General features: G+C 33.0%; 1 protein-coding gene across 1 annotated transcript; it reads left to right on the top strand.

Annotated features, from left to right (window-relative positions):
* The first annotated feature begins 540 nt into the window (after positions 1 to 540).
* LOC140878503 (uncharacterized) lies at positions 541 to 4,188 on the top strand. The gene is made up of 4 exons (XM_073282102.1): positions 541 to 1,062; positions 1,168 to 1,296; positions 2,322 to 2,511; positions 3,362 to 4,188. Exons 1-4 carry the CDS (start codon positions 541 to 543, stop codon positions 3,841 to 3,843), a joined length of 1,323 nt encoding a protein of 440 aa, XP_073138203.1. The 3' UTR covers positions 3,844 to 4,188.
* Positions 4,189 to 13,534: the final 9,346 nt, after the last annotated feature.

The raw sequence follows: 13,534 nt of genomic DNA, 5'->3' as shown, positions 1-13,534 counted from the left end.
AGAATTGATCTTTACCTTAGGGTCATCTATAAGATGAGGTGATTTCCTCTTCCGGGTTTCACAAATATTCATAAGAACATTTCAGATGAAAGAAATATTGGATAGATAGATCTATCTTTTAGACACTATCGAAAGAAAGCAAGAGTGACAAAATGTGTGTATATTATTATTATTATTATTATATTATAGTTGGAAAATAAAATAAAATTTACGTGTAAATGATCACACGACCTCGCCTCGATGTTGCGAACACCCGATTTGAATCAACAAAATCTTTCCATTTCTCTCTCTCTCTCTCTCTCTCTCTCTCTCTCTCTCTTCCTTCTGCTGTCCCCTCGCCATTACTGTTTCTTCTTCAATCTCACTCGCCCCACTTTTCAAATCCTTTTCTCAAGTCTCCATCCATCTCAAAACCCTTTTCAAATCCGATCGATTCCATTTATAAAACCCCCACAATTCCTTCCACTTCTTCTTCACCTCCGGCCTGTAATATATATATATAATCCATTGGTCAAAATTAATAATACTCTCTGTAATTAAATGGCTAGTACTGATCGTAAGCACTTGCTGCATGAGCTGCTCAAAGAGAATCAGGAGCCTTTTCGTCTCAAGAATTACATCGCGGAGAGGCGATCCCAGCTGAAAAACCCGTCTCACAAAACTACTGTTCTACAGATCAAAAATAAGAAGCCAATTGAATCCACTTGTTTCGCAAAACCCGGGAGTTTATGCAAACATGCTTGTTTCCTATCGTTTCAGAACTCGCCGGACGTCATAAGGTCCCCCTTCCCGTCGCCGCTCAAGAGCCCTTGTAAGTCTCCACGCGCCGCCGTGTTCCTCCATGTCCCGTCCAGGACCGCCGCTATGCTCGTCGAAGCCGCCATGAGGATTCAGAAACAGCAGCAGTCGAAAAACAACAAACCCGGGTTCGCGCTGTTTGGTTCCTTGCTCAAAAGGCTCAAGGATCGGAGCAAGAACATGAAGCGTGCTATCGGGAACGACGAAATCCGTCTTCCGACGAATCGGCCATCACGAATTAATGGAAGAAAATGCGAGGATTTCGTGTTCCTGCGATAATCGTGCGGCTGAACTGGAGGCTTCCACAAGCAGTACTTGCGGGTTATCGTAGCTTGGAAGAGATGGTGGATAACGATTTCATCTCCGAAGATTTGCTGTTTTGCGAAAGCCCTTTCAGATTTTCCCTCCGCCGAAGCCCGTCCTGCACAGGAAGCCCCGCCGTCCGTAACGCCGGAGTTCTGCTCGCCCGCGGCCTCTCCCCGTCTGCCCGCAACACAGGTTTCTTTCTTCCCTCTTCTTTTCCAAAACATTATCATTAATTTTAATGATAGCATTATTATTATGATTTATTGATTTATTCTTGAAAATGATTCCTTTATGAACAGAACAATCAATCTAAATTGTTTCTCGTTATTCTAATTTTGTGATGGGACATAAAGTTACTTTAAATTTTAGTTTAACATGGAATTAATTTAGTGGAATTTCGAAATGCAACAGTGAAATATAAGCATATATTTTCAAGAAATATTATTTTGTATATTTTTTTGTGTAATTTATAATTTTGGAAGTGACACTGTAAATGGAGGTCGGCATGTTTAATTTTTTTAAATTATAAAGTAATTATATGTATGAACATATTAAATATTTTGATAGTCCATGTTTTTTAGATATAAGGCTGGCAAATATATTTAAATTAATAATATTTTGTAAAGATTATTAAATTAATTGTGAAATCCATTACATAGAAGGAAAACGTTACATACATTTGACTTGTTTAGTACTGTCGGTAAGGTCTGAATTGGTAGACGGGATTGTCGACGTTAAATGACCAATATTACCCTTGACTTCTGCACTAAGAATATCGACAGTTCTCCAATTGTCAGTGCCCTTTTTGGAGTTTTGGGCGATGAGTGTATTTCTTTGAATATTTTTTTTTATGTACTTTTGATCACGCCTCTTGCAATCAAATCTTTTTTTTAAATTGGTTTTGTCCCTCAAAATAATTTTCTCACTAAACGACAAATCTTAATTTTGTTTTAATATTTGACCGATAATATTAATTTCCCACTTTTAGTATGCATAATTATACACATAATCGAGTTATTTTTTAGGTATATGTAAGAGTAGTCGCACTTCACATGTCGACATTCAAGGTTTCCCACCATGGAAAAATAATAGGTATTTATCCGTGGCAAATGAATGTGTTATGTTTCTCTCAATAATATATATCTTTGATAAGTTTTAGTTTTTAATTATTTGGTGCCTTCTTCATCAAATCTTGACTCATTTATTAATTTCCATAGGAAAAAGATAATAACAAATCCAAAAGTCCGAAAACTAGAAACGGAGAAGAAGACGACGAAGAGAAAGAACATTGTAGTCCAGTATCGATATTGGATCCTCCGTTCCAGGACGAGGATGGCCATGAAAGCGAAGAAGAAGCCGAAGAAGAAGATGGCGACTGCGATGGTAGTAGCTACGCAAACGTTCAAAGTAAGCGATATATATTTTTTAGTTTTTTACAATCTATATCGATATATTTTTTTTCTTCCAATTATCACTTTAATAAAATTGTTATTATTTCGTTACATGACACAAGTAAGCACCAAAAAATTTGAAAAGTCACAAGCCCAGTCGTTTTCAGCATTTTTATACGGTCAAAACTATTCATATTCACCAGATTTTGTCGTTTTTTTGGTAAAATCCAACTAAACGTATCAGAGACACATGCGCTTTTAGTACAATTGCTATAACGCGTACACCAATTCTCAGTTACACGTGACACGTTTTTGTCCTAGCAAAATAGTAAAGAGGCAATATGTGTACATTAAATGGCCCGCATTATAAATGTTAGGGCCATTTTGCTATTATTGAATCGGGAAATTGGTATGGATAATTATACATTCTATTATTGTGTTGGTGCCTTTTTAATGTATTATATAATTTCTCTTGTTCGTTACTCGGGACATCTCACATCACCCAAAGCTTCTAACCTTGTATATATACAATACACATGATATAGACAAATTTTGCATTTGTTTCGTCTAACGTTTAAGTTCTACAAATAATCAGAGTTATAAATCTTTATCTTATCTTTATATATTTAATAATAATTATTTGTGAATAAATATCGTTTAGATGATGAGGTGGGAATTCATTTCTAACGTATTGCCAACTGTTCCACTTGTATTTCATAAAGTTTTATTAATATCATGACTTTATTGTTGTACTCTTTCCACCTAATTATAGAGTTTTATGTAAAATGTGATTTAATGTTACACTCTTTATTTTCCCTTAGAACTGAAAAATGTTTTACCTTTTTTTGTGAACAATAATAATGTAGGAGCAAAACAGCAGCTATTATACAGGCTCAGAAGGTTTGAAAAGCTTGCGGAGTTGGATCCAGTGGAACTGGAGAGAAAGATGCTGGACAGTTCCGACGAAGAATTCGACCAAGAAACAGTGACAGAACCCGACCAAGACGACGATCCCTTGTCAAGGCAGGACACTTTCTTGATGTCGATAAACCTGAAGAACCTCGTTACTCAACCGGTCGTCAAGGAGAAAGGGAAAAATATAGGTTTGACTAGAAATAAAGAAGTCGTTTTCGGTAGGATTTTCAATCGGTTGGGTTCGTGGAAAGAAGTAGAGTTCGATACCATCGATAGGATGATTGGTATGGATTTCAAGATGGATTTTGATGGATGGAAGGGGTTTCAGGATCTGGTGGATGATATTGCAGTCGAGCTCGAGCTTGAATTATTTGGAATGCTTGTGGAAGAATTGCATGGAGAGATGTTTTGCATGGATCATGGTTGCACATGATTCCTTGTACGTACACTCAATTTGTTTGCTATTTTCCAATATTGGTAAGAAATATCTAATTAAATGAGTAGTTGAGTTTGGGGTGTAGTAGAAATGAAATTTCGAAATTATTGATGAGGGAGGGGCATGTAAGAAATAGTACAAGGAACAAAATTTCATGGTGTCTAGTTGTCCAGCTCCATGGGACAATTCAAGCAACATCTAATTTTCCGAGGACAGGGGAAAATTTATTGTTACCAACTGGAATTTTGTTAAAAAATTTAATACATGCGTATGGCTTCTTTTTTTTTTTTTTTTAAATCTATTTTTTAGTTATTTTTTATGGAGTATCGTCTGTCTACGTAATGAAAAGCATTTTACGCTCCGAGATGTATTTAAGTTGATGAAATGGATCCCCTACTTTGGCAGTAGGGGGTGCTGTGGTGTTAAAACAACACCACAGCACCATTTTCCTTTTTTTTTTTTTAAATTATATATATATATATATTTTTTGATTTTACTTTATTTGTCTTTTGTTTTCTTTTTTTTTACCTTTTTTTAATACAGTCTAATTTTTTTTATTTTTTTTATATTATCAATTTTTTTGTATCAATTTTTTTTATTATAATTTATCCTTTTACAATATTTATTATAATAATACATCAACTAATTAAATATGTCAATATGAAAACAAAAATAAATAATTATATGTTTTAATCCAAAAATAAATAAGTTCGGTAACCAAAAAATTAGAAAAAACTAAAATGCAAATGATAAAAAAATTTAATGTTATATATTCAAATATTCTCATTCCGTGTTGTAATTTTTTTTTAAAATGAATAGAAGAAGAAAAAAAAAGAATAATCAAACATTATTTCAAAAAAAAAAAAAAATCAAACACGTGAAAAATGAGTAAAAATTAAATACAAATTATGTCTTCCTCCCAAACGAGAAAGAGAAACGATGTCCAAAAAAAATAGTCCAAAAAATGAAATAAAAAAATGAAAAATAAGCTAAAAAAATTTTAAAAAATAAAATTTTGAGAGGGTATAAAAGAAAGATGAAAACTAAAAGTCTAAAAAACTAAATTTTAAATAATATATACATATATATATAATATAAAGAAGAAAATTGTGTAGTAGTGCTAAAAAATTATCAGTATAAAAGTATATATATACTAGTTTATTTTTAATTTTTTTTTTGTTTTTAGTTTATATATTTTAATTATTTTTTTTACACTTTATGACTTTTTGTTTTTGTTTTGTTTTTATTTTTTAATACATTATAATTTTTTAAAAATATAATATTTATATATATACTAGTTTATTTTTATCTTGTCAAATTTTATTGTGCAATTTTTTTGTTATAATTTATATTTTATACTGATAATTTTTAGTACTACTGCACAATTTTTTTCTTCTATTTATTTTTTTTAAAAAAATTATAACAGAAAATGAGAATATTTTAATATAAAAATTTTGATTTTTTTTATCATTTGCATTTCAGTTTTTTTTCTAATTGTTTGATTACCAAACTTATTTATTTTTGAAGTAAAACATATAATTATTTATTTATATTTCCATATTGACATATTTAATCCGTTGGTATATTATTATATTATATATTGTAAAAGTATAAATTATAACAAAAAATTGATACAAGAAAAATTGAATATATAAAAAATTTAAAAAATTAAACTGTATTAAAAAAATGTAAAAAAAAAGGAAAAAAAAAAACAAATAAAGTAAGTCTAAAAAGGTAAGTCTAAAGGGCCACCAGTATAAATATTGAATTTATTTTTTGAAAAAGGTAAGTCTAAAAATGGGTAGATTAAAAAAAAGAATATAAAAAAGGTGAAAGTCCGAAAGATGCCCGGTTTATTTCTCTAACTTTGGTATGTATTGGCAAAAATAAAAGAGTAACATCTATTTTTGCGCATATATAAATGTAATAAAATATCTAAAAGTTATGCTAACTTGTGACATTTTGATATTAATTATTCCACGCTTTCTCCAAAGTTAAACGAATCCAAGTTTAAATATTACCCAAACTAAACTAATACAAATAAAAATAATATATAATAATTCGTCAATGATTATAGTGCGGGCTACTATGAGTCTTAGTTTTTATACTTATAAACTAAATTACGTGTGATCAATATTGGGGTAAGATTTGTTGCGATATGTAATCACAAATACCGTTTTGCAAGAAGGACAAATGGAAGAGTAAAAGGGCAAGAATAACAATGTATATTTATATCATTAGATTGATATAGTTCAACTACCAAATAGATGGCTCAACCCCTCCATTTTACTCAATTAGTGAATCCTTTTCATTTTTATTCGGAAAAAGGCAAGGAAAATGGGGAAAAATATGAACAAGAAAATTGATATATAACTTGTGATTTTTTGAGATTTTTTTAAAAATATATTGAGTTTTATTAATTTTGAAAACTATATAGGTAGGATAATGGTAAATGTACAACCAATATATCGTACAACGATATTTACGACAATTATATTATGATATTTTGTTATGGCTACAACGACATGTTAGGAGGAAAAAACTAAAATCGAACCGAACTTTTTCAACCACAACGGCGAAATGAACATCTTAAATTAAAACGGTTTGATTCCGATTTTATTTTATTATTCATTCAAACCTAACGCTAAGTCCCTTTATATAATTTGATTTTTCATTATTTGTATAATTTCTCAAATTTTGAATTCATTATTCGAGATATAATTATAATATTTCGAGGAATTTTTTTTTAAGTCTCTGGTTAAAATTTTAGAAGTTGGGCTTATTAGCAACTGTGGATGCATGTGGAAAAGAGAATAAATTTTGAACCCAGATCCATAATTAGGCCCACGTCACATGTTTTAAAGAAAAAAAACAATATTTAATTGAAATGATCTTTCCAGGGTCGGTTCCGGAGCATCTCGTATTCTTAATAATAATGAAATTCGAAGGTGGCACCAATGATTATTAACGTATTTAAACAAAAAGGTGGTTTACTGTTAGAATTAAGTTGTTAGCATGTGATATGGATAACATATTGTTTTAGTTTAATGAATCCTCTGTATAAAAGTTGAACCACATTAGCACATTTGCTTTATATATGGGCTTTGATATACCAACTACTTTGATACTTAATTTTGTCATATTATTTATGTACACATCGTGGCGACATAAATTAGTTATTTATATCTTTAAAAAAGGTGTCCGAGTCGATGAAATACGTGAGTTTAACCAATGATCATACGTAAATTTGATCATCTCTGAAACATCCTAGACTTATAAATTTCAAAAATGCGGAAAATTTAAAATTTTTTTTTCTTTTTCTTTTAATTTTAAAATAAACACTAAATAAAATATTCATATATATATATATACATATATGCCCATACATATATGTACAACCATAAAAGAGATTTAAAATTTAATAAATAATTATGCAACATAAAATAACTACTAAAACGTCTGAATCATGCAATACTTAAAATAATTCAAAACAAATTAATCAACAGTGCATGCACTAAAAAGTTGCGTGAAAATAATACTTAAATCTCAACACTGGAATAAAATCTTCAAATAAAATAGTGTTTAAAATATTCATGCATAGAACACTAGCACGATGCAGACTACGGTCATGGGGCCACTGCAGCTCCGCTCATACGTCCTCACCACCGGTAGGGGTAACCTGCTCCTCTACGTACTCACCTGCACCATATCAGTGTAGTGAGCCTAGAGGCCCAACATGCATACTAACAAGGGTTTAAAATAATTTAATACACTTTCATACATAATACTTAACCTATAAATGCATGAGCATGCCTCCAAAAATAATAACATAAATGTTGCTTAAAGAAATCACTGAATTATACGTAACATACATAATATCATACATACTTGAGTTGTTGAGCACTTATTTTCTTAACATCGAATGGTCCTATCCGTAAGTGTGACCCATACTTATAGTGCGACTGATCAGTCTAAGAAACCATCGTACGAGGCTGGTGGCGAACCACCCATACATAAATGGCAGAAACTGCCCATACATAAATGGCCACACTACTTCAATTTCCACCTAAAATATTTTATTTGCTCAACCATAGAACTTCAATCATAGCATAAAAATTGATTTCATGAATGCATGTACTTTAAATAAATTGTGTGTGTCCTTCATTTATATTTAATTTATTTTCTAATATCATATAAATATTCAAATAACTTTTCATGCATAAAATAATTAAATATAAACTCAGGACACATGAAATTTCTCATGGTTTGATTCAACTGCTGGCCCTAGACATACAAGCCCATTAACTTAAGACTTGGCCCATTAGTGTACTTAAGCCCATTAACAACTTTTCTAGGCCCAATAAATCAACCAAAGCCCATTAAGACTAACTTAGGCCCAATAACACTGTTCATGTCCCAATGGGCCCAAAAGCCCAAAGACTGGCCCAATAACTTTCATGGGCCCTAAAGCCCATAAAAATTATTGGACTCACTTAAATAAATTAATTAAGCCCAAATAATTTAATCTTAGCCCAAAATAATTAAATGGAGCCCAAATAAATTTTGAAATTTAATTAGGCCCATTAAACACTTAATTAAACTTAAAACTTAAAAATAAAAATACCCGAGCCCGACTAACTTGACCCGGACCCGGACCAACTATCCTAACCCATGACTTACTGCCCCGACCCGGATCCACAGTCCCGACCCGGATCCACTCTCCAAAACCCCAAACCCGTAGCCCCCATTTTCTGCTCTCGGCTGTGCGAGCAGCGGTAAAGAACACCGGCGGCCGCCATGCTCCGGCCACCCAATGGTCGGCTCACCCCCACCTACCTCTAGCCCTCTTCAAGACGTTTCCAACCATGTAAGAACCAACCTAAACCATCAAGTATAGAGGGAGAACGAAGCTCTGCAAAACAGCCTACCCGCAGCTCGCGCGCAGACAGGAGCAGCTGTGGCGTTTTGCTTCGTTCTCGAGATTCCGACCACCTAAAATCGTGAAACCACTTGCAAAACTTAGCCAACATCTAGTAGGTTCCAACCCAACAAACCTCACCCAAAATAGTGGCCTGAGGAAGGAGATCAAAGCGACAGGAGCATCAGAAGTGAAGAACTTCATTTCCTGCCTATCTTAGCCTCAAACCCCGACTTGACTCGACCCTAGGGACCCTGATACATGTCTCCAACCAAGGAGCAGCAGCCATGATCAATCCATGCAAGAAAAACGTGAGTATGCAAACCAAAACAATGCAAGAACAAGATGCAACATCCAAAACCGAAACTTTCTGGAAAAATCTTGGAAAAGTCGGATGTATACACGATGCACACATGCATATACTGATATGGAGAAGAAAAGAGAAGGAAAATCATGCCTTTCACCGTAGACGAAGAGAAAAACCGAAAGCGAGACGATTCCGGGACGACGGGGCGACGACGAGGAACTTTGGACCTTCAAGACCGAGGCTATGGAGTTTTCTTGGGGATGACTGGCCGAAGAAGATGAATATTGAATGGGGTTGGCGGCTGAGCTTAGGGAAATCGTGGGTTTGGGTAGCTTAGGGTTAGTCTAGGTTTTTAGTTTAATTAAAATAGGTTTTAGAATAATTAAAAGTTTTAAATACTCTAAATAAAAGTTAAAAAAAGATCTAATAACTTAAATTAAAACATAAAATCTCGAAATTACAAATTAAGGGAATTTTAAAAATAATTAAAAGTCATTAAAATGGCTAAATTTGGATAAAAATGGACTCCTAAAATTATATAAAATTAAATACTAAAAATTTTAAGGAAATAAATCTCAAAATAATATTTTTGGGCTCAAATAAGACTCATAAAATAATTTGGATAGAAAGTTGTCATCTCGTCCGTCCACGGTCCCGTCTACGCGATCAAATAATTAAAATGCCATAAATCATAAAAAAAATCACTAATTATGGGTTAAGTGCTTGAAAATAAATTAAATCATGCACAAATAATTCACATAATTATTTAACCCATAAATCACAAATTTAAATTATTTAAATATCCTAATTATGCATGCGGATTTACGTATTTAAAATACCGGGTGTTACAATCTCACCAACAATTTTTTGGACGAGTTTGCTGCACAGGGTTTGCTCAATGCGATTAATGTGGCTAATGTGATTTGCGGACTATTGTGTTAGTTAAGTGGCTTATTCGATACGCATCTTAGGATAACACGACTGCAGATTCTCACGTCATCAATAAAAAAGTGATGTGTAATATATTTTTTTGTATCAAGTAATTTTCTTTACTGGTGGTATCAACTATCAACTATCATGTAATTTTTACGTTACATTTAATTAAAAAAATTATTAACTAAGGATATCTATGTTGTTCCGTAAAAGTTTTTATTAGTATATGACCCCACGTAAATATCACCAAAAAATTAGGATCCAAATTGGCAAATTTATATAACCAAATGTCCAAATCTCAATCATACCACTGGGGCTCTGGAAAATTTGCAAGAATGGGATTTGGTGTGTGTGTGTGTTTATACGCCATGGATGGCCCATTGGTTGTTGGACCGGTTACTAATCACATATCCATCTTAGGTCCATTCACTTACTCATTTAGTAACCTGCATGATTTTATTGGGCCTTTTCAGTTTTATACATATGATGGCCCATTTATTGTTGGACCGATTACTTTAGTGATCACATATTAAGCTTAGTCCATTCACTTACTCACTTAATAGCTTTCATAAATTTATTGGGCCTTTCAAGTTTATTTCATAGAAAAGGTCTCCAATTTATAACTTTTTTTTAAAAAAAATTCAAAAATTATTACTTTGTTTTTCAATTAGAGTTGACATACCGTACCGAAATACCGGAATTTTGGCATATTGTACCGAAATTTTTTAGATATACAGACCATTTTTCGGTATACCGAATTTTTTTCGGTATCTATACGGTATTACTATGGATTTTTTTCGTACCAAAGTTTCGGAATTTTACTATCGGTATCGGTATGAATTTTTTTCATACCAATATTTGTAGTAAAGTAAATCGAAAATCACCCTTATTTTCAATATATGTGTATCTATGTATATGTGTGATAGAAATCGTATTGTAATTGTAGGTTAAAATAAAGAGTCAGTGTTGTCCGCGGTGTCACAACATCAACGACAACACAGTGCAGCAGAAAATAAATAAAAATAAATAACACAAAAAATTAATTTTGTACGAGTATAAAAACTCGTGCGGGTGCCTTAGGGCTAAATATCACTAGTAAACGTAAGAATAGTCTTACAAAGTAATCCTAGTGATTTTACAAAAAGTCATTAAATCCTAAATTTCTCAACAAGTTGAGAAATCAAACTTGCATCATAAATAAATCAGAGTAAAAACAATAGATGCAACTCCCGTAGCCTAAATTTGAAGAGACAGTAAAGATCTTCAACAACACAGTTCCCACAGTGTTGTCTCTGATATCTTCAACACGAACGGCAGCACGGGGACAGGCAACGACGATGGTTGCAAAACTTCTTCAGAATCTTAGAATTCTTCTATGTGATTTTCTTTGAAAGCTCTTCTTAATTCTCCTCTGAAGTGTACGTTTGTTTGTGCGCAGAATCCCCTCTTTATAGATTAGCTTTCACGTATAAAAGAGATTTCCTTGTAGAGTCCTACACAATAAGGAAATAAATCTTTTTTAGGAACAAGACTCTTTTAAATATAAATAATACTATCTTGATAATATTTGATAACAATAATACACAATAATTCCTTATCAAGATAATATTTAATCTAGACAAATATCTATCTCAATATTTTCGATAATAACATATAAATATTTAGCCTATCATATCAAATCATATCTTGATAATATAAACATAAATCCTTTCAATTCGATATCAAGATATAATTAAGTTAAATATCTATCTTAAATATATTATCGAGATCATAGAATATTTAACCATTTCAAATCAAATCTTTTGTCTAGAAGGCAAAATTCAATATTCTAATTAGCATGCTTAAGGAAAAGATTTTCAAGGAATTAATATTCCTTTCAATCTCCCCCTTTTGGCCTTTCTGGACAAAACTTGCACAAACAATTCAAACATAAACTCCCCCTGAGTTTAAAACACTTCTCCCCCTGAATTTTAAGTCTCCCCCTGAAGGTGTTGTCCCTCGTGTTGGCAGCACCAAGGATAACATACACATTGATACTTAGGGATTCTATAATTCATATATCAGAGCATAAGTGGGGTAGAAGTAGTTAGTCTAGTTAAAGCATATCAGAGAAATTAAGGCACATAACTAGAACAAAACAAAAACAGATATAAGAATCAAAAAATTAAAGCAAAGATGAGATAAGGAAAAAATATGAGGTGACACCAATCAATCTAAAATTGATCAGTATCAGATCCCTCCTGATCGTCAGTGTCCTCATCTTCATCTTTTTTAGTCCCAGATGGACCAGCCTCATCTTGTGCATTCTCTCCCCCTTTTTGGCCAGAAATGCCAAATCTTGTACAACAATCACCTAACAAGGCTCCATAAAGATCCAAGTCCTCCTGGGCTTGGGAAACTTATTTTCAGCATGAGCCATGAGAGCCTGAATGATAGAAACATAAAATTCCAGAGGAGAGGGTGTATGCATAATTTCTTTAGTTTCTTCAGTGTTGTCTTCCGTGTTGGCAACACCGGGAACAACATCAGCACCAGTAACAGCAGCAGTAGATTCAGACCAAGGAAGGTAAAGGTTTCTCTTCTCTCTTATTAAATCAGCTGCAATCTGCAGATCTTCAGTCAGTTCAGAGATACCTTCACCAAAATCATAAAGCAAACCTTGAAACTCCAAAATTCCATAGATCAAAGATGGAAAAGACAGCTTGATGGATTTTAATCTTCCATCTGCAAACTGGAATATAGTCTTGAATACGAGCTTGCTAAAATTGGAAGTGCTCTCCGTTACTATAGCAAAAGGCACAAATGCTTGTGGTCTAGTCACCACAGTGGAGCTTGTAGAAAGCATCCAATGGCGTAAAATAGAGTAAAAGGATATGAGCTATGTAACAGAGAGTTGTCCAGGAAACTTTTGAGAAAACCACCGATGAGTACAAAAGTAACTTCATGAATATGAGGGAGGTTCCCTTTTTCAACATCCGGCGTGTCACAAAGAGTATTGATTGTGGCAGGGTTAACTCAAAAAGCTTTTCTCTCATAAAAATTCCAGCACTGGTTTCCTATTGTAGGGCACCAGTGCAATAAAAATAGCTTTTGATCCTTCAAAAATTCAACCAAATTGATCCTTCCATAGACATCCACATCGATATTCTTCTCATCAATCAACATCGATTCACATACAAGAGCCACACAGCAGTATCTTCTCCATAGTAGAACTTGTAGGAAAAGACAGTAGTCAAATAAAACTTAGCAGCAGCCGTGTTGTCTGTGATGTTGGCAACACCATCAACAACACCAGCATCAACATCATCTTCCTTGGAAAACTTGATTCCTCACTAGCTTAAGCATCAGACTTATCTTATATATGGGGGAATTATAAGATACATTTGGCCTGATTGCAGCAAATTATTCCAGCATCTATCTATCAAGCTCATCATTGGAAGGGTGAGCAAAAACAACCACATAATTATCAACCTTCCCTTGCTTTAGAATGTCAAGAACTTGAGTCCAGGAAGCTTCAGCATCATCATAAA

The sequence above is a fragment of the Henckelia pumila genome, chromosome 2, assembly GCF_033568475.1.
Source record: "Henckelia pumila isolate YLH828 chromosome 2, ASM3356847v2, whole genome shotgun sequence".
Lineage (NCBI taxonomy): Eukaryota > Viridiplantae > Streptophyta > Magnoliopsida > Lamiales > Gesneriaceae > Henckelia > Henckelia pumila.
This window is presented reverse-complemented; position numbering and strand designations above follow the sequence as displayed.